Below are 27,913 nucleotides of genomic sequence, written 5' to 3'. Positions count from 1 at the left end.
TCCAGATTTTTTTGGCACAAGAAGGGACCTTGCATTTTCCAGAGGAGCGCAGCTGGCTGTGTGTAGCCGGGCCTCCCGGCTGCCCTTGCACTCCCACACACTGCCAACACACCTTCGCTCCAGCAGACGTTAGCCTACAGATGGATGCAGTCCAGCTGAAGTTGTATCGAGGGGGTTTGTTCTCCAGGGACGTAGACGCAGAACATTGCGAAGTGTGAGAGTCTGCTCTCCAGAACCAGGTCTAGAGTCTCCGATCTGCGAAAATGATAAAGACTTTCTTAGACTAAAGACTTTATAAAGACTTTTTCTTTCTTGTCTGGACACTCAGTGAGAGAGCACACGATGAGCAGGCCTCTGCTCCGGGCCGCCCGAGCCCACAGCCCAGATAGCAAGCGGATGTGTAATGATTCTGGGCCATATATGGGCCGGAACTAAGCCACAAGGGCCAGATCTGGCCTGTATATGGCCCAGATCCGCTTGCTAGTTCAAGTTCAAGGCTTTTATTGTCATGTGTATTTATAAAATACAATGAAATGCACTGTGCCCGGCACTCTCAGACATCAAGAGATAACTGAAGACATAAGATAGTAAGACATTACAACAATATGACAGGAGACGTTTACAAAATAAGACATTAAGACACTATAGACACTACGAAATACGACAATAAGACATTATGCTATCTGACAGGGATCGTGTGCTGTTCTTGGGTGTTTCATGACAAGCTCAGGGCCGAATGATACACTGAGTGATATAGTAACTGGTCAACCCACACAGTTTTGCTTTCCCACAGGTTGTTAAAGTGACGATTATGAAAACATTGATATTTACAGAAAACTATCACTGTATCACATACGGAGTAAGTGGTGAGTTCATGATTTTAAATGGTCACATTCAAAGACAGCTTAACTGTCCGAGGTCTAATTTCATCTGTGTGTGTTCATCTCATCTCTGCCCCCAAAAAACAAAATACATAACTCAAACAAAATCTAAACACGAATACTTAAAGATAACACATCGACGTTGCAAATATTGCCACAGGTAAATACTCATAATCTATGATTTGACAGAGGTAGTGTATCATTCCTGTCATAGGCCTATGCCAGTTTCATCTGTTGGTCTGGTACTTAATGTTCTGTACATAAACACAGAGTCAGAGCTCTCTCCTGATCATTATTACAGGGGGGGGATTCATAAGCCAGCTATTCACCCTCTACTGTATGTCATTGGCACTGGAATGACATCATCCCATCCTAAAACAGGACCCTGTGTGCTGTACCCCCCTGTCACACATGGCGCTGAGGGCTTGTTTACCCCCCCGAGACTGGACGCTCGTTCCCTCGGAACCCCGTAAGTCACCCGCGGCTTGTATGGGCGAGGGCAGAGCGCGGCCCGCTGGGTAATAATAGCACACGTAGCCCTGGTGGAGGTGACAGTAACAGCGGGAGTGTGTAAACATATAAATATATAAATCCGTCAGCAGGGTCAGAGATGGCTGGGAGCCAGACGTCAACGCTCTCCGCAGGCTGAAAGAAGTGCAGCATTGTCCAGTCAGGCCTCAGGCTCCAGCTCCGGCCCCAGCCCCGGCCTCAGCCCCGGCCTCAACCCCAACCCCAGCCCCAAGGCCTCAGTCCGAGTCCCAAACTCCAACCCCAAACCCAACCCCTACCCCAGCCCCAGTCGAGCACAGCACTGCTGCTGTTCACAGAAAACATGGCTCCAGACTGCAGGTGCCCCTCAGGGCTGTGTGTTTACCCCGGCTACAGTCCCCTCCCGCCAGCCTCATGTCTCCTCTCTCTCCCCCGCTCCGTTTCCATTACCGCTCCCAGGGAGAAAGAAAAGTCTGCGCACATTCTCCAGAGATACACGGTCGAAGGCGAGCACACACACTCCCACTAGGGGGTGGCTTATAGAAGGACCGTCTCAATCAGAAACGGATGGTTCTGAAAAGCTCCAGCAAAACACTGAAAGGAAGAATGTGTCGCATGAATAGTTTCATTGGTCCATTTGTGACGCCGGTCACAGGAAGTGGTTGTTGCTTCCGTGCAGATTTGTATCCACTCGACACGGCTTTTGGAAATATCTGCTTTGGTTGGCAACCTCCATTTTTTTTTACAGTCTAACGCAAAAGAACATGGACATAGGTCTGTTGAAATGGCCATAGCTGATTGAAATTCAAGAATATAGATCTAGTTAATGCTAGATCAGTGGTTCTTAACCTTGTTGGAGGTACTGAACCCCAACAGTTTCATATGCGCATTCACCGAACCCTTCTTAATTGGAAAAATAAAATATGATTTTTTCAAATTCAAAACATAGGTATATATTTTACTGATGCACAAAATGAACCGTGCATCAACATCACTGTGTTCAAAGAACAAAACCATCAAAACATGATTTTCACACAAAAACAAAAACATAATAATGAATATTTACTGCAAATCAGTGTGACTTCTGCTGTTGCCTTTCAGAGACCAGTTCAGAAATGCGCGGCTTCACCTTGGCAAGTGCCACTCTCATGTCATTTTCGCAACAAAGTCTGTTCCTTTCACAATCACACGACGTACCATGACGACAGTCACAAGTCGACTACTGAGCGCACCGAATTCCCTGCAGCACAGATAGGTCAAGCGATGTAGCGTGGTCACCTGCAGCCAATGATGGCCAAGCGGGGCGTGTCATCACGAATCATATGAGTCGGGTGTGTGTCTTGACCTCCGCCGAACCCCTGAGACTGACTCACCGAACCCCTGGGGTTCGATCGAACCCAGGTTAAGAACCACTGTGCTAGATTAATGCATGCTGTGTTTAACAGAGGAGGTTTGGAGCTTGTGATGAGATAGACTTACCTGAGATATCTAAGCCCGAGAGTTTTCCTGGTCTAGTAGTTACTGTAGATGCAAGACCAATTAACAAGTTACTGTTAACAAGACCAATGAGGTCTGTCAATTTAAATAGATGAATTAATGTAATTCCAAGACAGTACAGACAGTACAAGGCGAATGGTGAACATAGGCCTACATAAATATAGCTGCTATGGGGTCGAAGGTCGCCTGTTGGAGTGGTGTGTAAAGAAGCCAGGGCCCCGAGGACAAGGTCTACAAGAATAAGAGAAAAACAACAACATTGGCTCAGGTTCTAGCTGCCTCTTTTCTGGAGACATTTTAATTGATAGAATACGGAGCCAAAGCTAAAAATGTCGCCACAGGCCGACAACATTCATGGGAAAAGAAAACACAGCAAACTGTGACACCTCTGACTAAATATGCCTTCGTTCGTCGAGCGGCGGAGATTCATCTTGGCATCACTGATCCCAAAATTTGAGAGCGCTCCGTCATCTTTAAGAAGTTAGGAGTTAAAAGATACAGGACCAGCCTATGGCGACGTGTTCTATCTTTGACCGTGGACAGAGCCTTGGCCCTGAGAGCTATATAAAGGTACCGTCTGCATCAGACTGAAAGCCTGTAGCTATAGGAGACCATTCAGCCTGCTGTGTTGAGAATGTGTGAGACCTTCTCAAATGCAGTTTGTCTCATGTAAAGGAACCATGAAAAGACATAAACACAGATCCAGCCCAGTTGAAGCCGCAAAATAACAGCCTAAGTGGTGGCGAGGAAAGACAATACGGGTCTGGAGGCCTCCGAGTCTGGAGGCCTCGCTCCCACATGCTCCGCTGTTTGTCCAGACATTCCAGCTCGGGACCACATGGCCGTCGTACTGAAAGGGGAACCAGCGTGGACCGCCCCGAAGCACGGCGGCCCCGCCCCAGCCCCGAAACACTACAGACCGAGCCTCCTCTCAGCCCCGTCCCCAGCCCCGAAACACTACAGACCGAGCCTCCTCTCAGCCCCGTCCCCAGCCCCGAAACACTACAGACCGAGCCTCCTCTCAGCCCCGCCCCAGCCCCGAAACACTACAGACCGAGCCTCCTCTCAGCCCCGCCCCAGCCCCGAAACACTACAGACCGAGCCTCCTCTCAGCCCCGCCCCGGCCCCGAAACACTTACAGACCGAGCCTCCTCCCAGCCCCGCCCCTAGCCCCGCCCCCAGCCTCTACCGCCCCCACAGCTGAGGTTTCTTAAACCATTCACCACATTCCAACCAGCGAGCCATTCATGGTTCTGGAGTTCTGCTGCCTGAAGAACATGGAGCATGTCCATATAATGTTGGCGGCCCGATGCTCAGTCAGCCTCTGATGCCCATGACGTTGTCTGAACGTCCCAGACAGACCCTAAGGTCAAAGGTCTGCTCAATTTACGCTCCACATCAACAGTCTCTGGACAGTTCCTGCCACTACTGCTTAGCTCCAGACAACGGTCAGAGTGCCGGTAAAGCCCGCCGGTCAGGACGATCAAAGACCCTAGCCACCCCAATCATGGCCTGTTACAGCTGCTGCTGGTTCCTGGCAAACGGTACCACATCCTCAAGGACTGGACCTGCAGGCTCTGGGTCAGCTGGTTCCACCAGGCGACCAGGCGATTGAACAATGGACACTCATGGCCTGTTGCCTGCCTGCTTGTGACACAGACACACTCGGGCTCAGATGGTGTAGACTCACCCTGTGCACACACACACACACACACACACTAACATGCAAACAATGTACATTTGCATGCACTTTTCACACATCTATACTTTACACACACACACACACACACACACACACACACACACACACACACACACACACACTCAGGCTCAGCTTGTGTAGACTCACCCTGTGCACACACACACACACAATAACATGCAAACAATGTACATTTGCATGCACTTTTCACACATCTATACTTTACACACACACACACACACACACACACACACACACACACACACTCAGGCTCAGACTGTGTAGACTCACCCTGTGCACACACACAAACACACACTAACATGCAAACAATGTACATTTGCATGCACTTTTCACACACCTACACTTTACACACACACACACACACACACACACACACACACACACACACACACACACACACACACACACACACACACCATACTTTCACTTTCATTGTACTACTGTATTGCAATGTTCTTTTTTATTATTAATATAATTTTGTAAATTATTATTCTGTAGTTGCTGCAAGGCTGATGTTCCAGAACCTTTACTTTTACTCCCTTATACTTGTATGAAGAACGTACCAGTGAAGACATCTTGAATCTTGAATGTTGATCTATCGCTGAAGGAGGCTTGAAGAGGAGCCTGGTACCAATGTAACCATCTGGCCCATCATTACAGAAAGAGACCGTTTATTTACCAGGACTAGAAGACAATACTGTATGTGGATATACAAGAATGAGTTTCTGAGAAATTCACTAACGCTAAAAGAAACTATTTATACCGTCAGACAAACAACAACAGAAAAAGAAAACGGGTTACATTCACCGAATGTCAGTGACCAGTAGTGGTTGAAATGTGGCGTGACAGTGGTTTTCGATACAGCTGCCAATAAGACTCAACAAATATCTCCCAGGGTCCGATGTTTATTTAGATATAAATATGTGTGTTTACTTTAGTTGAGAGGTCCCATTCTATGGTGGCTCTCAGTGAGGGGGCCCTGGCAGAGCGGGTCCCAGCCTCTCTCCATGCCTGGCACTTGGTTTTAATTAACCTTGTTGAAATGCCAGGCACCAGTCAAGGGGGGTTTGTACTGTACTTGTACAGCAGGACAGAGCTGGGGCTATGAATCAGCCAGTCTACAGTATGTCTCCAATTTAAAAGCATCTGAATCATGGACCTGGCCCCTACAGTTATATTCCGAACATGCGCTTGGAACGCTGTTACGAAGAAAAAAACATGGAAATACATGGAGCACAAGGAAGGTCGATACACTATACATCCCAAGCGGCCATCTTTGTCCTCTAACACATGAATATGCACAGGATGACTTTCATACAATGGCAAGTCGAGGGCCTAAGGGATTAAGACCCTCCAGGGTAGGAGAAACAGTCCTCTCACACACTAAGAGGTAACTAGAGAGTAGCCATGTTTCCATCCACACGTTTTATGCAAATTAAGTTATATCGAATTAAAAATGCCTTATGGAAACAGTAAAATTCGATTAAAGGTCATTAAAATCAACAAAAAGTTTGTACTGTCGATCTCGTCGGATTTTCTCTTGTTCGATCTTTTCAAGTCTTTTGTGATAAATGCTTTATCCGATTTAAAGCTCTAGATGGAAACGCACGTTCGCCGGCTGGAAACGCACGTTCGCCGGCTTTATTCGCATTCATATTTTTAGCGATCCTCACACAATTCGATTGACAAGTGGATGGAAACACGGCTAGTGTCTATGCAGGAGAGGAGGCAGATGAGATGAACTACAGGCTTTTTCAAGCATAACGATGGTTTCCATTCCACGGACAGAACAATGGGAAAGGATGCGTGTGGGTTTTCAGTAACATGCACTAGAACCCGGAACCAAAAAGGTGAACAGGAAGAGAGAATCGGAGACTCAGATGATGAGAGTTCTCCATTCATATGACTAAAACGTGGACACATCCCAAATCTATGCCATGTGTCGGACACAAACTACACCAAAAGTCACATTCCTCTGGTCAGATTTCAACACCCAGTTTGGAAAACAGCTCCTGTTGTGGCCTACAGGGACGCGGCCTGGAGAACATCAGAACATGGGTCGGCCATCTTGTTTCTCTCCTCTCCCAGAGATTCAGATTCCTGATACCCGGTCCTCACAAGTCTTCCTGATACCCGGTCCTCAAGGCTTCCTGATACACTGTCCCCACAAGGCGTCCTGATACACTGTCCCCACAAGGCCTCCTGATACACTGTCCCCACAAGGCCTCCTGATACACTGTCCCCACAAGGCCTCCTGATACACTGTCCTCACAAGGCGTCCTGATACCCTGTCCCCACAAGGCGTCCTGATACCCGGTCCCCACAAGGCCTCCTGATACCCGGTCCTCACAAGGCTTCCTGATACCCGGTCCTCACAAGGCGTCCTGATACCCTGTCCTCACAAGGTTTCCTGATACCCTGTCCTCACAAGGCCTCCTGATACCCTGTCCTCACAAGGCGTCCTGATACCCTGTCCTCAAGGCTTCCTGATACCCTGTCCTCACAAGGCTTCCTGATACCCGGTCCTCACAAGGCGTCCTGATACCCTGTCCTCACAAGGTTTCCTGATACCCTGTCCTCACAAGGCGTCCTGATACCCTGTCCTCTCAAGGCCTCCTGATACACTGTCCCCACAAGGCGTCCTGATACCCTGTCCCCACAAGGCGTCCTGATACCCTGTCCTCACAAGGCGTCCTGATACCCTGTCCTCAAGGCCTCCTGATACACTGTCCCCTCAAGGCTTCCTGATACCCTGTCCTCACAAGGCGTCCTGATACACTGTCCCCACAAGGCCTCCTGATACACTGTCCCCACAAGGTGTCCTGATACCCTGTCCCCACAAGGCCTCCTGATACCCTGTCCCCACAAGGTGTCCTGATACACTGTCCCCACAAGGCCTCCTGATACCCGGTCCTCACAAGGCCTCCTGATACTGTCCCCACAAGGCGTCCTGATACACTGTCCCCACAAGGCGTCCTGATACACTGTCCCCACAAGGCCTCCTGATACACTGTCCCCACAAGGCGTCCTGATACCCTGTCCCCACAAGGCCTCCTGATACACTGTCCTCACAAGGCGTCCTGATACCCTGTCCCCACAAGGCCTCCTGATACACTGTCCCCACAAGGCGTCCTGATACCCTGTCCTCACAAGGCGTCCTGATACCCTGTCCTCACAAGGCGTCCTGATACCCTGTCCCCACAAGGCCTCCTGATACCCTGTCCCCACAAGGCCCGCATATCACTCATACAGCTTCACTCATACACAGCTTTATTGATTAGTTCCATTTCATACTATCTCAGTAAGATACAAGAACCACCATACAAACGATATGATAATGTATATTGTGTCTTTATTCAGAATGTTCTCATACACAAACAGCTATGGATAGATCAGTGTACAGTGAACAGAATAGGGTTATGTGTTCGACATACAGAGAATGGCCGACCAGGACCTGCTCCGTAAGGCACTAACCCATTATGGGAATAGTACAGTCACATATGAGCACACCACAGAACAAGTCCAGCTGAACGTCTTTATGACCGAGCTGGAGGTGATCAAAGGACATAGTTTCACACCAGCGTTGTTTTTCTCTTTGTTAAATGTTGTCTAAGGAAGGGGGGCGTGGTTTGGTGATACACAGGTGAGACTTACACAACACTTCACTGAAGCTGCTCCAGGTGTTTCTCATTTCTTGAATTCAAAGCCGAAATATAAGTCTTTAAAAGTGTGCTGGGGTTCTGAGGGACTACGCCTTTGCAGGAGGCCCCTCTTCAGACCCGGCCGTTCCCCAGCCCGGGGTCAGTCGAGAGAGCCCCTCAATCACTACCAGCTGAGCCCGTGAACCCAGTCTGCCCGGGCTGGCCGGTCTGTCGTCAGTCTGCCTGGTGCCACGTAGCTCCCTGGGGGCTGGACGCAACGTACCGGACAGGAGCCCTGATTCACAAATTAGCTCCATAAGTCCACACAGGAAAGGAAAAGAAACAGAATCTTTGAAGTGGGGATAGGGGGGTATTACCACGCTAGCTACAAACAGCTTGTATGGAAAGCTTCATCATTAGAACCACCCTTTAAATCCCATTTCAAGGCATCTGGTTTGTGTTTTGAACTTGGACAGGATCCATTTGTGGCACTGTAAAGGCACTGGTTTGAGAACACACTGGTTTGACATGGGGCATGTTGCGTGCCCATAATGTATTTACATGAGAAATAATGAAAACATACATGCATATGCACAATAACTCTTCCTTCAACATGAAAAATGTCATTTGATATTAGCAGGTAGAGTATGCGTGGCTCATAGTGGCTAGCAGGGATGATTGTGAAGACACAATACCTGAACATAACTGCCATATCAGACCGTTCAAAGTTAATAAAATACTCCAACTATGAAAAATAAATTAAAAACCATTTTCAAAATGGCTTTCATAAACTACCCTTTTCAATTACTGTCTTAATAACGGGAGGAAATTCTAGAAAACAAGGCCAAATTCCAAATATTTGAATGCTAACATTTGCAGTGATTGTTTGTGATCTAGTGGTATAACATTTTTAAAACGTCAAATAAAAAACTAACTTACACATTCCACATCAACATAACGAACCCGCTGCAGCCCATTTCACCACGGTGAAACATTTACTCACATTTCTCACGCCGACCGACTAAGGTGCACTAAAATGCGACTAAATTCTCCTTTTGACTATCGTCTTCTCTCTCTCTCTCTCTCTCTCTCTCACTCTCTCTTTCTTGTTGCTATCATCTCTGAATGTCAGAATATTTGCGTCTCATTAATCAAATACAAATAAAAGCAACACGTGATAAAAAATATACTAAAAACGAATGAACATCAACAATGAAGTCCCAGTAAAGATACCCGTCCCGCTCGTGAGGAGAGGCAGTCGTGTCTTTGAGAGGAGGCTGGCGCAGCCTTGGCTACACGCAGCACCCTCAGTCAGTCCAGTGGTTTGGGGGAGGTGTAGTGAGAGTGGTTGTGGCAGAGCCGTGTGGCCCCCGGGGGCGGGGCGGGGCAGGGCGGGGCCCCTCTCTCACACAGGCCCCGGGTAGCTGTAATGGTTGTTGTGCTCTGCGTCTGCGATCTGCAGGCTGGGCTTGCGCTCCGGCTCCTCGCTCTCGACCGTCTGCGTCGCGGGCCGGCGGAGCGGCGGCCGCTTCTTGAAGAAGTCGGAGACGAAGCGCACCTGCAGGGGCGAGAGGGCGGAGGGGAGAGGTGAGGGAGTGTTGTGGTCCCTCCCCCGGGGGGAGAGAGAGAGAGAGAGAGAGAGAGGGTGTCTAAGGGCTGGGGCTGGAAAGTGTGACTGCGGGTGTCTGGTGCGGAGCGCCATGCAGCTGCTCCACACACACATCTGAGAAGGAACACACACAGAGAGAGAGAGCTGCACAGCCCCTCCGACACTCCCAACCAGGGCCGAGAAGTCATAAAACTCTGAGCCCAGGAGGGTCTTTACTTCCACAGAGCAGTCTGAGAGTCCAGCCTTAGGTTTGCTTTCCAGCATGAGTCAACCCGATGGCTCCTAGACCTCCGAGAGGCACCGTTGCTGTGTGAGGCTCAATCAAAACAGGGAAGCTAGTCCAGCAGTAGGAGGCCAGCTGGGAGACTCACGTTGAGGCTGGCGATGAGCGCGCCCTGGAGCAGCCCCACCAACACGTCGCTCCAGTGGTGCTTGTAATCGGACACGCGGGTGTAGCCCACGTACACCGCGAAGGCCACCAGGAAGAACTGGATTGTGGGTCGGAGGAGTCTGGCCCACTTTGCCACCAACCTCGCCTGGACATACAGCTGCAGAGAGAGAGAGAGAGAGAGAGAGAGAGAGAGAGAGAGAGAGAGAGAGAGAGAGAGAGAGAGGAGAGGGACACAGACAGACAGACAGACAGACGGGCGGACAGACAGACAGACAGACAGACAGACAGACAGACAGACAGACAGACAGACGGACGGGCGGACAGACAGACAGACAGACAGACAGACAGACAGACAGACAGACAGACAGACAGAGAAGGAGAGATATAAGTATAGCATTGTATTAAAGATAATTTGCCATTATCTTGTGGTTTTGGCCATCCTACCAAATAAGGTGATGTAGTTGTGAGATGGTGTGTGTGCTAGTGTGTGTGCTAGTGTGTGTGCTAGTGTGTGTGTTAGTGTGTGTGCTAGTGTGTCTGGCTAGTTCACAGTCTGGCAGCTGTCCATTAGAAATAGGTTAGCATGTGTCAATAGTGAACATTACAGACGGACAAACATCAAACATGTCTTTTGGCTATTTACCAACACTAACAAAACAGCAGTGAGATTCAAGGAGTGTGTTTTAAATGTGACAAAATCCCAAGTTTAATGCTGAGACTGCTTTGCTTAGAATAACATAAACAGTTGCCACAGTTGTTTCCAGAAAATATAAATCTGGGACACACTACCCAGAATGCTACTGGGCTTCTGTTGGAGGGGGGGTAATTTGGCATCACTACAAGGTCCCCCGACAGACGAACCCTCTGTTCCTACTCTTAAAGTCGCACTGAAATGAAAAAAGCATTCTGTCCCATTTTGGTTCACATAATTGGTCATAGTGTTCACCTATTCAACGAAGTATGCCAAAAGAATTACAAAATTCTACTTTTGTTGTAATCTTATATCAAAGTATATAATTTCTTACTTCCTGGAAAGCTGTAGGTCACGTGCAATGACGACAACAGGTACCTTAGATTTTAGGTCAATAATCTCACGACATCCACCCGTCAATCAACGCTATCCTTCTATCGAATCTGTCTAAAGTTCTTAAAACCCGTCCACTTGTCAATGTTCCAATCAAATTCCTCTAAACACATGTCCCACCCTCATAGCTTGTTTGTGTCGGGAAATACGTCAAACGAAGTTAGATGATCTCAAACGTCCGTTTCAGTGCGACTTTAACACTAGCACAACTCTACGGCAACATGGATCAGGGTTTTGATGGGTTATCTCTCAGCGCCAGACTGATCCAAAACAAAGCAGAGGAACTGGTGACTAACTGCTTTGATTGGCCTGACAGACCGGAGCTGTGAACAGTGGCGCCTAATCTTCAACACACACACACTCACAACAACAAGACCCAGACCCAGTGAACTGGATAACCCGAGAGAAAAGAACACAGAACATGCCATCATCTCTGGGACTATCAGCTCAGTCCAACACGCTATTAGCCTCCGGGTCCAAATTCTCCAACCCAACTTCTGCTTTGTCCATATATGCTCATAATCCTTCTCTGCCAAGCCTCTTCTGCTGCTTCTCATCCAGCCAGTTCGTCCTGACTCAACTGGCAAAGCATCACATCAGATGACTCCACACGCTGCAGCTTTAACTGAGTCGATCGCGTGAAGTTGAGATTATATCTGTGGAGATTTCTATCTCCTTAGTCCTGCCCAACCCAACTCACCGCCAGGAACAGCATGCAGTACATCCCAAAGGAGGAGTGGCCCGAGTAGAAGGACAGCCTGCGAAACAAAACAACAGCGCATGTGGGTTAAAACATGGCGGATTTCCACACAACAAACACAGCAGCCGGGTCGCGTGTCGGCGCGTGTGTGTTAGCACCTGGACTCGGTGACGTCGCGGGCCCTTCCCGTGCAGTTGATCTGCAGCATGTAGCCCTTGCAGACCTTGGGCGCGCAGACGGCCATGAAGTTGGGCCTCGGGCGCCCGATGGTGAACTTGGCGAGGTCGGTCAGCGATTGGCTGACGGCCGCCCCGAACAGGAAGGTGCCCAACACCTTGTAGAGCGCTGCCACGTATTGGTTGAAGTCGGAGTTAGAGTGGAGGCGCTTGGTGTAGACCAGGTAGGCCTCGCCCGAAGAGATCTGAGGGGTAAGATGGGGGGGTGGTGTTAATGTAATCTCAAGTCATCAACCATGTGTTCACTCCAAAAATAGTTTTTCTGTTTTCCTACTTGACTGTTGTTCTAACTTTGTAGTTCGTTCTCATAGATCAGTCTGTTAAAACTACAAATTCTTCCCGTGTGACATCACTTCCCTGTCCTCTTCATCCTGAAACTATGTCACTTCCTTTTTCACGTTATAACCTATCGACCTCGTCCACATCTGACTCACTCGAGCCCGGATTCACTTCCTGTAGTGGAGTCCGAATCTGCAGAATCGTAACATAGAATAAACTATTGTCTTTGTTTTAAACCAGCTTGAATTGACCACTCGTGTGCTCTTATTTTTAAACCAAGTATAAAAATACTTTCATAGTGGTCACTCCGTCATTAGAGGAAAAGTCAAACTAATCTCGTACTGCATACTGAGGGTGACCTGTGTGACCTGGGGCAGAGCTCATATAGGACGAGTGGCCGGGCCTTACGATGATGACGGTGCAGGAGATGGTGACGGCCGCCAGCAGGCCGTGGGTGATGGTGTCGGGTTTCAGGGGGTACATGATGCTCTCGTCGTCACAGTACACCCCCCGCTGGTAGGGCTGGAACACCACGGTCATGATGAGGAAGGGCAGCGCCGCTACAGGAACAAACAAACAAACAACAACAACAAGATCAGTCTTCACCGCAGCCACCATCAAGATGATTGAGGACTCTGGCAAACGACTAATAATGTTTGTCGGTCCAAGCGAATGTACTTCACAGCGCTCCTTCGTTGAAATAACAGACTTCACTTCCAGACTAGCAGACATTACGTCACCTCTAATCCGGGATGTGACATGTTTCTTTAAGGTTTGCAGCTTTTTGGTTCCTGTGACCCGTAGACAGGTACTGACGTAGCGCTGGGATGACAGAGCAACTTTGCACAGCTAGGGATTTCAAAAACAAACACAGATTCATGTGTGCACACACACGCACACACGCGCACACACACACACACACTCCTCTCAGCTCTCTTATGGAAGCTGAGTGATGTGGTTATGTGCACAAACAGTCCCGAATATAGCTGGGATGAAAAACCCCCTTGAGGTGTTCGGAAACATTCTAAAAACTTCAAGTGTGCGTGACACACACACACACACACACACACACACACACACACACACACACACACACACAACCTGTCTGATGTGTGACGCATAGCCACAAGCAGGCCATGAGGGAGACATTATGTTTGTTACTGTATACGCTTCAGTTCCTGTTCGGCATTCTTCCTGATAAGAACCAGAAGCCGAGAGCGATCTGGGCTGCATCTGCCCACCCAACCCCTTCAGTCCGCCTTAAAGAGCTCATTTAGTACGTGTGTGCGGTATTTCTGTCCTGGAGCCAGGAGCCAGGAGGGGAACACAGAGGAGAGACCTGAGGCGTAGGTATTTCCCTCCCCTGAACCCTGACGCTACGCCGCTCCACAGGGCGGACGGCCTCGGGGCCGGACGGAAACGCCACGCGCCCGCCGCATACTAAATGAAAGAAAAACACTCGTGAAAAATATATTACATACACTTGTAAAATATGTCGTTTCGAAGTATACATTTCAATTAAAGAAGGCTCGCTCTCGTTTGTCAGATAATTACATGATTCTGACGCGGTTTCCGGACAGACTGACAGACAGAGAGACCAAGTGGAAATGTGTGGGAGTCAGAGGTACAACAAGGCGAGGCTGTCAGGCTCAAGGGTTACTACTGTAAACAACATGTTCAGGGAAGATGATATTTGTAGAAGAATGGGATACTGAAATTGGTTCAAACTCCGTATCTCACGTATCGGATTCCATCTTTGGCCTACACAGTCCTTTGTTGCCTGGCTGACATAAGATGGAGACAGACATTGTTGTGTTCCATCTGGGTGTCTACACACAGTAAACACGCCCCCTCGCAGACACCACAGGCACAAAGCCTGCCATTGGCCGTGTAAATAGCAAGTAAATAGAAGCTTTGTGCTTTCTGTGGGAGAGTGAACAATAGCCCATGCTTCAAGGTACAGTCAGCCAGTCTAATCTTGCTGCTAGGTCTCAAACAAGACTAACCACACAGAGGAACTACAACATGGTAGGGAACTGGATTGAACGGTTGGCTTTCACAGACAACAGAGTCATGGGCGTAGATGTGATGTGCCATGCAGATACACGCAAATACACCGGGGGAAATGAGAACACGAATGCGGGTGTCACTTCACTACAGTCAATGTTTTCCTGAATTGGAGCGCTGACTGATGACCTCAAACCCGACAACTCAACACCGTCATTCCTCGCAACCATCGCCCCTCCTGGACCTCCCCGCTCCGCCACGGCGGGATCAGCAGCTGCCTCGGCCCACGTGGGCCCATGCCAGCACGCCCCCCCCCCCCCCCCCCCCGGCCCGCCGCGTGACGGGGGGCTACACGCCGGCGGGAGTTGTCTGTGTCAGAGGCTTTTGGACGCGGGCTTCCTGTCAGGCGCCGCCGCGTAGCCGGCCACGGGACATCCTGTTAAGAGATGGGCCGACACGGAGCCCGCGGGAGGGAGATGGGGCTTTTGGATGACAGCGTCTCCTGCATCCTGCTTCCAGCTGGCAGGGACAGGGACAGGGACCGGGGGCGTCAGAGCAACAACAGAGTGTGAAGACACAATTGTCAGTTGGTCTCTGGTTTCCCTTCCTTATCCGTGTGACACATATCTGGGTCTGAATCCCTGAGAGGCCGGTGAGGAGTTTGGGCTTTCTGCCGTGTTGAGACTCCGTCTCTATCTCTCCTAGAGAACGACCCGACGACACTGAAAACAAAGCATGTGTTTCTTGGATTATAATCAGCCATTGTCTTGTTCAAAAAACATTGGAGCAGAGTGTAACATAACAAGGCTGATTTTATAACCTTTACGAGGACAGTAACTCTATCAACACTTTCAACATTAACCTTGACTGAAATGTAGGCTGCACAACATAGGCCTACTTTGCAACACATTCGGCAAAATAATATTGTTACGACGTTAAGATGGCTGGACGTTTCTACTGGAAACAAACATGCCCTTGGGACGCAGTCGTTACTGTCGGGGGTGGAAAAAGCAACAGGATGACAAGGGCTCTGTTTTCACTGGATACACAAAGCAAAAACACGCTTCCCATTGGACAGGATAGAAACTAGTACACAAGCAAAAACATGCTTCCCATTGGACAGGAATGCTCACAGTTTTGCCATAGATTGAAAACAGATAGGAAATACTGACAGAATCCAAGGTTTTGATTGGGAATCGTATTGGAGCCACTTGTGTAGTGAATATGAGAAAACTTACAGAAACTTAGATTACAGTACAGCTAGCCTATGTGAGTCTGAAACTTGGGCTGACAAAATCACTTGAAACAGGTTGTAGTTTTTCTGCATCGGAAATACACTGCAGTAAATGTCAAGCGTACAGTAGACTACGTTTCCCACAATCCTCCATAGAGGACCAGCAATAATCCACTATTCTCATCTAGGTCATTTCAATACTTTATTGTTCTGGATAGGAACATCTTCCAGCCAGGTGTTATACAAAAAGAAGACATAAAATACAACATCATACAACAACAACAATAATACCAACAACACACACACACACACAAAAAACACACACACATGCAAAAATGCCTGGGGATTGCAACAAGAGGCACGTGAGAGAGGATAATCAAATTAATCATGGTTATGGCACGGGGAGTGGAAGGTATTTTTCATCCTATTGCACTTTGCCCTGGGTTATCTGAACCTTCAGCTGGAAGGAATAATCTAGAACTCCTCCAGCACACAGAGGAGGGGACAACACCTACTACAGTAGAACAACTGACCAAATATTAGTTGATATTGTGTATTCCTTTGCTGAATAAAAAGGCCAAAGTGCTGTGCTTTACCAGACAGAGCCAGGGATACGTCTAGACCAGCCGGAGCACCTGGCCTCAAATAGCCCTCTGCTGGCTTGTAAAGCTGTGTGTGTTCATGTCTGTATTCATAACACAGCAGATATTCACAACACATTTCGCTTTTACATGTCAGACATAAATCTAAACGTTTATATGAAAATATTGATTTTCTGATGAGGCTGCCAAAAACTGGTGTGTTGGGTGAAGACACACCGTGTGGGTGTGTGAGAGCGCGTGCACGTGTGTGTGTGTGTGTGTGTGTGTGTGTGTGTGTGCAGCTGTTCGACACACCCTTCCATGCAAAGTATCCCTTTTTTAAAGACATGCGCACAGACAGACACAAACAAAACACACGCTCTCAGAGGCATAAATATACACCAGGACAGACAGAATAGGTTGCCAGGATACCGCAAGAAAATCCCACAGCTCAAATAGACAGTGTTCCAAACTGACCTCGTTACAGAAGGACCCATGCATTTTAAACGGGCAGAATAGAAGCCCATAAAAGCTAAGGACCTGAGAGGCAGGTACTTGGTCCACGAGGACCGTGACTAGCGACACCTGACTCTCGGCTGGAAGAAAACGAGGTCTACTGTACTTGGAACGCAGCCAGGCAGGAAGCCGACCTCCAGCTCTTAATGGTCCTTTTGAAGTGACGGGAATCCCGGCTAAGGTTTCATGCTGAGATAAGGGAGGTCTGTTTGAACGGCTTTAGTCACGTTCAGGTCTAATGCTCCTTCCGCTCACCTGAACACAATCATTCAACCACCACAGTTCCTCCCATCAGCATCTGACTGGGGTTTGACGCAGAGAGAAACATGAAAACGCAGAGGTAAATAACAGAAACAGTCATTACAGTAATTTAGCCGACGCTTTTATACAAAGTGACTTACAATACTTGCATTTACACACACATATCCTACCGTACATGTGTTCTGCCCCCTGTATGTTCATTCTGCTTATTCAGGAAGTTGCCTGATGAAGACCTAAGGGTCGAAACGTTGTGATATTCTCAATAAAGTGAACCGGGAGATATCAGTGTGCGGATCTCTCCTCTCTTCTCACATATGTACTCTGAGATCCAGCACCTGGCCTACTAAGGTTGGATGTTCTCAGGTATGTACTCTGAGATCCAGCTCCTGGCCTACTAAGGGTGAATGTTCTCACGTATGTACTCTGAGATCCAGCCCCTGGCCTACTAAGGTTGGATGTTCTCAAGTATGTACTCTCCAGCCCCTGGCCTACTAAGGTTGGATGTTCTCACGTATGTACTCTGAGATCCAGCCCCTGGCCTACTAAGGGTGGATGTTCTCATGTATGTACTCTGAGATCCAGCACCTGGCCTACTAAGGTTGGATGTTCTCACGTATGTTCTCTGAGATCCAGCCCCTGGCCTACTAAGGGTGGATGTTCTCAGGTATGTACTCTGAGATCCAGCTCCTGGCCTAGTAAGGGTGGATGTTCTCAGGTATGTACTCTGAGATCCAGCTCCTGGCCTAGTAAGGGTGGATGTTCTCAGGTATGTACTCTGAGATCCAGCTCCTGGCCTACTAAGGGTGGATGAGCGCTCAGCTCTTTAGCCTTTCATTCTGCTTATTCACACAAAAGCTTGAGCTACCTGGAGTTCAGGATCATATTCAAGCACATTTCCTCTATTCTGGTCTCACACCCTGATTCAGTCATTCATTCTCTCTCTCTCTCTCTCTCTCTCTCTCTCTCTCTCACACACACACACACACACACACATTCACTCTCTCTCTCCCTCTTTCTCTCTCTCTCTCTCTCTCTCTCTCTCTCACACACACACACACATTCACTCTCTCTCTCCCTCTTTCTCTCTCTCTCTCTCTCTCACACACACACACACACATTCACTCTCTCTCTCTCCCTCTTTCTCTCTCTCTCTATCTCTCTCACACACACACACACACACACACACATTCACTCTCTCTCCCTCTTTCTCTCTCTCCCACTCTCTCTCTCTCTCTCTCTCTCTCACACACACACACACATTCACTCTCTCTCCCTCTCTCTCTCCCTCTCCCTCTCTCTCTCTTTCATTCCTTGAATCCCAGAGTCCTCCCACACTCTCACCCTGAGTAAATATAGAGTTCTGAATGGAGCCCTGCTTTATTTAGCCGGCAGATGTGCAATTACACGGAATGATCTGGACCACAACGTCACCCAGGCTGAAGCTCATCCCTTCTCTCTGTCCGAGCAGCGCTGGACCAGAACCTGCTTCATTAAAGACCGCTGATCTGGACCAACGACGCCCTACGCCCGAGGCTACCTACACGCAGATCACATGCTTCCTGTGGGGTTCCGCTCGGCCACCAGGGGGCCCCCTGACTGGTCAAAAAAAATATGAAATATGTATTTTCTCTCGTAGTGTAGGAGGGAGGGGAACGGGGGGTGCTAAACCATAGAACCACCCTGATCTAAGGTCACACAGAGCTTTCTTTTCACTTCTACTTCCTGTAGTGACTCGGTAGTCCCAGGCTAACTTGGCATCAGCACGGCCTCCAGGGGAAGTTGTTGGCGTGTGGCCTGAGATTCCACTCTGCATGGCGGCGATGGGCTGTTCCCCTCAGGGTCACGGCCATATGCTAGAATGTTCCCATCTTTAATGGAACTCAATGTCTCATTTCTCTCCGCTTTGAGGTTCACACAGTGCCCTCTTTATATCTCTCTCTCTCTCTCTTCCCCTATCTCTGCCTCTTTTCCCTTCACTCCCCTGATCATTTCTTTCCCCCTCTCTCCCTCGTTCCCCCCCCTCCTCTCTCTCTCGTTCTCCCCCTCCTCTCTCTCTCGTTCCCCCCCCTCCTCTCTCTCTCGTCCCCCCCCTCCCTCTCTCTCTCTCTCGCCCCCCCCCCCCCCCCCCTGCCCTCTCGTTCGGTCTCTCTTCCTTTCCCTCCGGCCCTCTCTCTCTCTTGTTGTCTCTCCCCGTGTCTCTCCACGGTGGGGGAGAGTAGCTGTCTCTCCAGGGTGGGGGAGAGTAGCTGGTCTCACCAGTCAGTGTGTTCTCCTGCTCTCCTGACTAATGTGGAAGGTATTTGCTGAGCGTACAACAACTTCTGCATTTGGGTCTGGAATTCTAATTCACACGAGGAACGCCCAACTCCCCCAGTCACACTAAATCCAGCCAGATATCCTTTCTTTCATTTTTTAATCCCCCTGTTTTGCTCCCTTCATCGTTCACGCATTCTGAGCACCAGGCGGGGCAGAAGTAGGGTAGATAAATCTGGTTGGTGGGGGCCGGGGGGGCAGGGGGGGGGGGGGGGTGGGGGGGGTACTGATAATTTTAATCAAATAAATCAATCAAAGCTTTATTTATATAGCGCATTTCATACCCAGAGGCAACACAATGCGCTTTACAGAGAACAAGGGAGGTGGGCAGACGACCCACTCTCTACATATTCCAGAGGAAAGCAAAAAAACAGTAATCACCCGGGGGCCAGATAAGTGAGCTGTAAAAATTCTTCCCTGACCCCTCTCAACAAGGCGATCAAGCTCCTGGAGTATGTTTGTCTACCGGCTAAGAACATTTATAAAGCAATACATTACATTAAATTACATTTCAGAGTAAGAGAGGCTAAAAAGCATCATAGGAGAGACGACATGCTACGACATCCACAGCAGACACGGGGGTATCTATCGGACTCCGGGAGGTCTGCTGGTGACAGTGGGGACCTCACATGTCTGGACCACACACAAGGAACCATGGTAGAATGTCAACAACACAACGCATGAAAAAGAACAGAAGCATTGTCGATACTGAGGTAATCCTTTCGAATCAGATCCTAGTTTCAACATGGCCGACGTGCCCGTAGGGTTGGCACTGCCCCTCGTGTCGGTGACGCTGGGCTCTACAGCTCTGTCATCTCGCCTGCGTCCTGATTCATGGCTTCCCATCGTCTCTCCTTTTCCATGACGGAGCAGCGCTCTCCTGGGGAAGACTATTCCCGCCAGTGTTATCATTGTTTTCTTCTGGGCCTCAGGCCACTTTGAGAACCCGTGTTACTGCCTCTTCCCAAACCCACGGCATGGGAACCTGGACTCCATGGAGACCTGGAGTTGCTTTTACAGGCCACCCCGACCTTCCCAGACTGGGGGCAGTCAGGTCAAGAGAATTAGGGGGATTTAGGGGCATGCCAGAGCAGTCAAAAGAACATAATGCACTAATGCTACAACGTGTTTCACTCACACAGCTATTAAACTCACAGCTCCTCACTGATAAGCCAGTCCCGCCCTGGGCAAGGTCAGGGATACTCGCCCTGCTGCCAGTTCAAGTTGGACTCTAAAGGAGAAATAGATGATGAATAAATAAATCTATCGGTAAGCAAGATGTTTGACACATTGCCAAGGCGCTCATGGGTAGTTTAGCGTGGGTGTTCAGCGATAATGTTGAGTGTGGCAGGGGAGTCATAATCCAGCTCATATCTTTAGTCATCTGACTCCATGCATGTGATCTAGTACACCACAAGGGAGGAGCAGTCGCTACACAGAAAAAAGTCTGTGTGTGTGTGTGTATGCTCGTGTCACAGGCGTGCGTGCGTGTGTGTGTATGTGTGTGTGTGTGTATGTGTGTGTGTGTGTGTGTGTGTGTATGCTCGTGTCACAGGCGTGCGTGTGTGTGTGTGTGTGTGTGTATGCTCGTGTCACAGGCGTGCGTGCGTGTGTATGTGTGTGTGTGTGTATGCTCGTGTCACAGGCGTGCGTGCGTGTGTATGTGTGTGTGTGTGTGTATGCTCGTGTCACAGGCGTGCGTGCGCGTGTGTGTGTGTGTGTGTGTGTGTGTGTGTGTATGCTCGTGTCACAGGCGTGCGTGTGTGTGTGTATGTGTGTGTGTGTGTGTGTGTATGCTCGTGTCACAGGCGTGCGTGTGTGTGTGTATGTGTGTGTGTGTGTGTATGCTCGTGTCACAGGCGTGCGTGTGTGTGTGTGTGTGTGTACAGTATGTGTGTGTATGCGTGTGTGTGTGTGTGTGTGTGCGTACAATAAGTGTGTGTATGCGTGTGTGTGAATGTGTGCGTGTGTATACAGTATATGTGTGTGTGTGTGTGTGTGTTTGTGTGTGTGCGTGTGTACAGTATATGTGTGTGTGTGTGTGTGTGTGTGTATAACCTCTACATCAACTGTGGGGTAATCGAATCATATCCCAGCTCAGAATACACTTCACTCATACGGCGCAGCAGCACACTAACACGTTATTTCCTAACACGCATAAAGCAGCTGAAACTCTGGCCTGTCTGCTAGTACCTCCACACATCTAAACCCAGGGGAAGGCTAGCCCAAACTCTGGGCCTGTCTGCTAGTACCTCCACACATCTAAACCCAGGGGAAGGCTAGCCCAAACTCTGGCCTGTCTGCTAGTACCTCCACACATCTAAACCCAGGGGAAGGATAGCCCAAACTCTGGGCCTGTCTGCTAGTACCTCCACACATCTAAACCCAGGGGAAGGATAGCCCAAACTCTGGCCTGTCTGCTAGTACCTCCACACATCTAAACCCAGGGGAAGGTTAGCCCAAACTCTGGCCTGTCTGCTAGTACCTCCACACATCTAAACCCAGACCTGCCTTTTCCTCTGTGCTCCGAGCCAACGCCCACCCTCTATTTGGACTGAGTGTAGGTTTACACAGACAGAAGAGGAGAGAGGCATGGAGAAAGGGAGGGAGAGGGGGAGAGAGAAGTGAGGGAGAGGGAAAAACACGAGAGGAAGAGAAGGAGAGAGGCGGAGAGGACGAGCGGGGGAGTCGGAGAGAATAAATTGGGTAGAACTGTAAACCTTACGCTGAATGTCACATTCTAGCCCAAAACAGGATACTGGCCTATTTGATCTGCAGTTTCAACCGTCAGAGGAAACCTAGGAGCTAGAGAGCATCAGGAGGATGTCACTGAGCCAGAGCTGAGCATCATGGGGGATGTCACTGAGCCAGAGCTGAGCATCATGGGGGATGTCACTGAGCCAGAGCTGAGCATCATGGGGGATGTCACTGAGACAGAGCTGAGCATCATGGGGGATGTCACTGAGCCAACTGAGTGGGGGAGTCTCACTGGCTTTTGAGGCCTGATAGCCTACATCCCCTGTCCTGTTTTGTGTCCTGTCCTTTTATTGTTCTGTGATTATGTGCACTTTATTCTGTTTTTTGTTTTAGTTTATTTTATATATTGTACAGCACTTTGGTGCAACTTCGGTTGATTTTAAACGTGCTTTATAAATAAAGTTTACCTTGACCTTGACCTTGACTGTGAGGCGGGTGGCTTTATGGGCCTGCGTGTGACTTTGAACTGACGTCAAACGTCTCTTTGTCATGGCAGCTAATCCCACGCCTGCCTTTTAGAGAACATCGACGCTTGATCGTTTGGCCGGGGCTGGGCTGGGCTGGGCTGGGCTGGGCTGGGCTGGGCTGGGCTGGGCTGGGCTAGGCTGGGCTGGGCTGGGCTGGGCTGGGCTGGGCTAGGCTGGGCTGGGCTGGGCTGGGCTGGGCTGGGCTGGGCTGGGCTGGGCTGGGCTGGGCTGGGCTGGGCTGGGCAGGTCAAGCCATTATAAGCTATATTGCTGTATTCCTTCGTGATTTTATCAACAGCACATGGCACATGTGTCCCAGACGCTTGCACAACATGAAGGGATGACGTGAAAACACAAATATTGACACAATGAAAAATGCATCTGCTCTATTTGAAGAATAAAACGTTTTGTGCCTTATTGATTTCACTTCATACATGTCACCCTAGTACAATTCCAGGACAGTGCAGCACACGTGAAGTCACTCCTGTGAGGAAGGGAACTGAACTGGACATACTTGTTCTTGTTTTTTCTGAGAACAAAAGGCAGTGGGTTTGCCTTGTGTCTCTTGTTCAGGGTGGGGTGCAGTGGGACGGTCTACATGTGATGGTTTTAGGACACTTAATACAGAGGCTTACAGTTCAATAGGACTCTGCTTCCACCAAGCCCATGTTCTCACCCTCGGCCCATATAGGGGATCCGGTCATGAAAGCATGGAGGTGTTCAGGTCACCCTAACCCGGGTCCGTATCCTTTTCCTACCCCCTCCCTACCCCAACCCCTGCCTCTATCTGGGCCGAGGCACATTCACGCACACACAGACACACATCAGTGTTTGCCATGTCTCTCCTATGATGTTTTTAGCCTCTCTTACTCTGAAAATGTAATTTAATGTAATGTATTGCTTTATAAATGTTCTTAGCTGGTAGACAAACATACTCCAGGAGCTTGCTCGATCGCCTTGTTGAGAGGGGTCAGGGAAGAATTTTTACAGCTCACTTATCTGGCCCCCGGGTGATTACTGTTTTTTTTCTTCCCTCTGGAATATGTAGAGGCTGCCATCACCCACCTTTCACCCACCCACACCAGTAGAGCCATGCCATGCCTCACAGGGGGGCTGTCATTGAAGATGAGGAGGATTGGCTTATGATGTCCAGGTGGTGGTGTGTTAGTTTGTGCCTGAATTAAATAATTGCCTCATTTGAAATGTGGAAGTTTCTAACTGTAACTGACAGCCTACAAAATAACAGAACATATTCAAACATTTTTAATGTAATCTAATTTAATCTAATACTTGCATTCAGTCCTGTGCAGGTAGCCTACGTGCCACGATAGATTAGAGATTCATCACACCACTCTATGTATGTATGTGTGTGTGTGTGTGTGTGTGTATGTGTGTGTGTGTGTGTGCGTGTGTGTGTGTGTGGTCAAAATAACACGCTGAATACACTATTGGGATTACAAACTCATCATTACCAAACTCCGATTGTTTTTCACTGCCATAGTTTTCGCGTTTGGAAATACATGGAAGTGAATGAGCCTTCACCTTCAATGCAGGTAAATACTGGTCTTTCTTTTATGTGCATGTAGATAAATGGTAAATGGACTGCACTTATAGAGCGCTGTTATCCAAAGCGCCTTAATGGCCTCTCATTCACCCATCAATGGTGGCAGCTGTCATGCAAGGTGCTAGCCTGCTCATTGGGAGCAATTTGGGGTTCAGTGTCTTGCCCAAGGACACTTCGACATATGGACAGGAGGAGGCGGGATTCGAACCGCTGACCCTACGATCATTGGACGACCTGCTCTACCAATGAGCCGCAGGTGAAGTGTTTGATGTCTTCCTGATATTGTGACAAACAAAAAGCATCACTTCCGCTTCCACCACAAGATTTCCCGCCAGTACACAGAAATTCTAAAATAATAAATTCACAGGGTCTCATGCAGTCTGAGGTCACAAAAACAAAAAATTTTTGGGACCTTGCTAAGGCCAATTCATAAACTAATAGCAAGTAAAGGTGAATATTGAACTATAAAAAATGTATCTCACTGAGCTTTAAGTCACTGTGTAGCGCGTGCACGCAGATTGGTGCCAAGTGTGAAAACTTTCAGGTCGGCCATATAATACATTTCAGTCTGATTAATCTTGTTTTGCAGTTGTGTATATTGCAAAACCTTTGCGTAGTGCAACATTGTGATGTTTACGCACGGTTCATTTTCATGGATTTTGAGTCTATAGCATTTTTTGAATGGATAAAAACATGAAATTATGTCTAATAGTCTTGAAACTCATAGAATTACAAGCCTGAAAAACAGAGAGATAAAAAGAGATATGAGCACCATTAGTTTACCGTTACCTCCGACCCACTCCTGTGCTATTTCGTTCCGCTAGGAAGATAGAAAAGTAACTTTGCACTTAATCTCTGATTTATGTTAAACTCGATTTGTTCTCCTATATATGCCTACTGTATATACAGACGATTACAGAAGGACATGTACAAGTTGTGTGTGATAAAATATGGGATCTCTATCTTTTAATTTTTGAGTAAATGGGATCAAACAAAAAAGTATTACTGCCGATCCCGCCTCTCCCTTATCTCGAGAGACTGTTTGAAGTTGATATTCGGCAGGTGTATTGCTCAGGAACCAAGGAAGTGCAGTGTCGACTGTTTGGATCAGCGGTTCTAGAAAGCTGCAAAAGATCCTTATGAGATCCCAAACGGGCACTGCACTAGTTGAAATAACCCCTAATTGGAGAAACAAGAGAAAAGTCTGGTCTGTCAAGCACATGTGTAAGCAATATCCTCGAAAATGTCTTGACTGTGGAAAGAGGGACATTCTTGGAGGGATTTTGTGCAGACCAAATATTGAGGAAAATAAGGGGGCACACACATGTATATCAAATTTCCATAAACAAACATTCTGCTTCCTGAAACTCAGTCATATCCTGCAAACTCGGTTAGTACAGCAGGGAAGGTACCTTGAAGGGTATGAGAATGAGATTTACCCTTTCTGTTCCCCATGGCGATATTTAATATCACACATCTCAGCTCGACACATCCTCAATACATTAGTATGCAGAGTTTCTGAGGACACTCTTCTTAGTGTACTAAATATGAAGTGTAAGTGGAGTTACTCCATGATTTTATAGCAGTTTAGCAGTCCAGTCTGTACCATCAGCTCTGGAATATCCAGATAAAAGTCAGGCTACAATGTAAACGACAATATCAAGTGAAAGAGAAAAGATGAGGCTAGTGAATTCTCCGCCATATGGCAGCTGGGATAAAACTACAAATCGCCTTATTCCTTCACCAAAGAAGTGAAGATAATGCCAAATTGCATTTTTATTGACATTTGAACTAGACTAGTATTGAATTTATGAACACCTGTGAATCTAACTTTTTTTTAAATAGAGAAAGCCATGCTGACTATACGATAGCCTAGCCTACCTGTGTGTGGTTATATAAAACACTGTTGTGAAACTCTGTACTGTACTGTTACTGTACTCACCTACGACCACGCAAAGCACGTCTACCAGGACGTAAAGCCTCTTTTTCTTCAAGTCCTTCATTGTCTTTGCGTTTACAGATGAATTTAAGCAGTCGATAACAAACTTAAATCAATAGAAGTCCATTGACCCCTTAAATAAACTCGTATTTGCGACCTGTACTGCTCGTTCTTCCGGCTCCGCTTCCCTACCTGTCCACGACTGTTGACAACATCTATAATTTTCTACGATCCGTATTTTTCTTCCTCACTCAGTTTCTAGCCAGATGGCTATTGTCTTGCGCCGCTGTGCGCACGGAACCAATTTGGGCACATTTGGCACCAGGCTGCAAATAATCCCTCGATTTCACAGTGCTGGAGGCGTCCGAGAATCCAATAAGACTCGCTCCCCTCCACGCACCACACTGACCCCTCCTTCCTCACAGACTTTACTATCCAGCCTGACGTCGAAATAATTCTGTGCCAGTTTTTATGAGTATGAAATTGATCTGACAGTGCTGCGACGAAATTAAAGCAGACGGTGCAATGCGCGCCTCTATGCGCTGGATCAGCGCCCTTGTCAAACTTTTTTTTTCTGCTCTGAAGAAATGCATGAATGCTTGCTTTGGAATACAGCACCTACAGTAGGACTAGCGGGGAGGCGCCTCCTGCTCTGGGAGTCTTGTGAATGTGGTATAATCAAAATACAGTAGCCTATACCTCCATGAAATAACAGTGAGCAGACTTTGCTTAATCAACACAGACTTTTAACAGAGCTTTAATGCCGCGTCAAGCTGTTCTTGACCCTCACTCACATGTAGCCTAGAGGTTATTTAACAACACAACTCCTCTCCAGCCTGAACAACACAAGAAGTGAGAAAAAGGCCCCAGGGATGCTGACTCAGGCAGAACCAGGTTTGGCTGCTTGACGCTAGGCAGTAAAATGGAACTGGCTCTAAATGTACCATTAGTTATGGACATGAATCAAAGGGCCGTACAGTCCCTGGACCCTCGCTGGGCTCTGGGCTCACAGCGGGGACATTACAACCCAGAGAAAGGGACAAAACTTCCACTCTGACGCAAAAAGAGACTTTTACAGGTCCTGCAGGGATTGTAGAATTAGCATGACTTTACACCAGCAGTGCTACGGGGACGTGGGTGGCAGTCCGCTGGTCCGGTACACACGCACACCCTCTGTCACAAACACACAATCTACACACACATGACTTCTCTGGAGCGGCCTGGGAATGTGAAAGCATGTTATTAATGGTTACAGTTAAACTACATAAACAAACATACTGTACCTTGGGCCAGTTAAACTGAAAAACGCATCAGACAGGACATGGTGGCATTTGCAATGGTTTTAATATGATACATATATATTATTCTCAGCGACTAAGATATCTCACCTGGTATGGAAACCAGGAGGAATATAGAGGTCCGCACACCAGATGTGAGGAACTCAATGACCTGGTTTGTGGAACTCTAGCCTATATTCTATATCCACAAGCTTTTGTGATCCAGAACCCAGCCAGGCCTAATAGGTACAGTGGAATGTGCATGTCTTTTTATGTTTTCTTACTTGGTATGGAAACAACCCTAATGTCTACTAATATCTAATAGGCCTCTGCCCTCTAGTGGGTGTTAACAGCAAAACGCACAGAGCAGATGGGTTAAAAACAACACATGGTAGATGGTAAATGGACTGCACTTATATAGCGCTTTTATCCAAAGCGCTTTACAATGAAGGCCTCTCATTCACCCATTC

The 27,913-nt window shown here is 48.1% G+C and overlaps 1 protein-coding gene across 1 annotated transcript; it reads right to left on the bottom strand.

Annotated features, from left to right (window-relative positions):
* Nucleotides 1-7,947: 7,947 nt before the first annotated feature.
* On the bottom strand, nt 7,948-26,601 carry plpp2b (phospholipid phosphatase 2b). The gene is made up of 6 exons (XM_084436426.1): nt 26,170-26,601; nt 12,936-13,087; nt 12,171-12,433; nt 12,013-12,070; nt 10,209-10,385; nt 7,948-9,786 (listed from the first exon to the last, which is right to left on the bottom strand). Exons 1-6 carry the CDS (start codon nt 26,228-26,230, stop codon nt 9,634-9,636), a joined length of 864 nt encoding a protein of 287 aa, XP_084292552.1. The 5' UTR covers nt 26,231-26,601; the 3' UTR covers nt 7,948-9,633.
* Nucleotides 26,602-27,913: the final 1,312 nt, after the last annotated feature.

This window comes from Borostomias antarcticus (assembly GCF_949987555.1).
Source record: "Borostomias antarcticus genome assembly, chromosome: 3".
NCBI lineage: Eukaryota > Metazoa > Chordata > Actinopteri > Stomiiformes > Stomiidae > Borostomias > Borostomias antarcticus.
This window is presented reverse-complemented; position numbering and strand designations above follow the sequence as displayed.

Coding starts and splice junctions, on each gene's coding strand:
- plpp2b (XM_084436426.1), bottom strand. CDS start 26,230: ATGAAGGACTTGAAGAAAAAGAGGCTTTACGTCCTGGTAGACGTGCTT. Junction 13,088..26,169: donor CGTGCTTTGCGTGGTCGTAG/GTGAGTACAGTA, acceptor TTGTTCCTGTAG/CGGCGCTGCCCTTCCTCATC. Junction 12,434..12,935: donor TCTCCTGCACCGTCATCATC/GTAAGGCCCGGC, acceptor CTTACCCCTCAG/ATCTCTTCGGGCGAGGCCTA.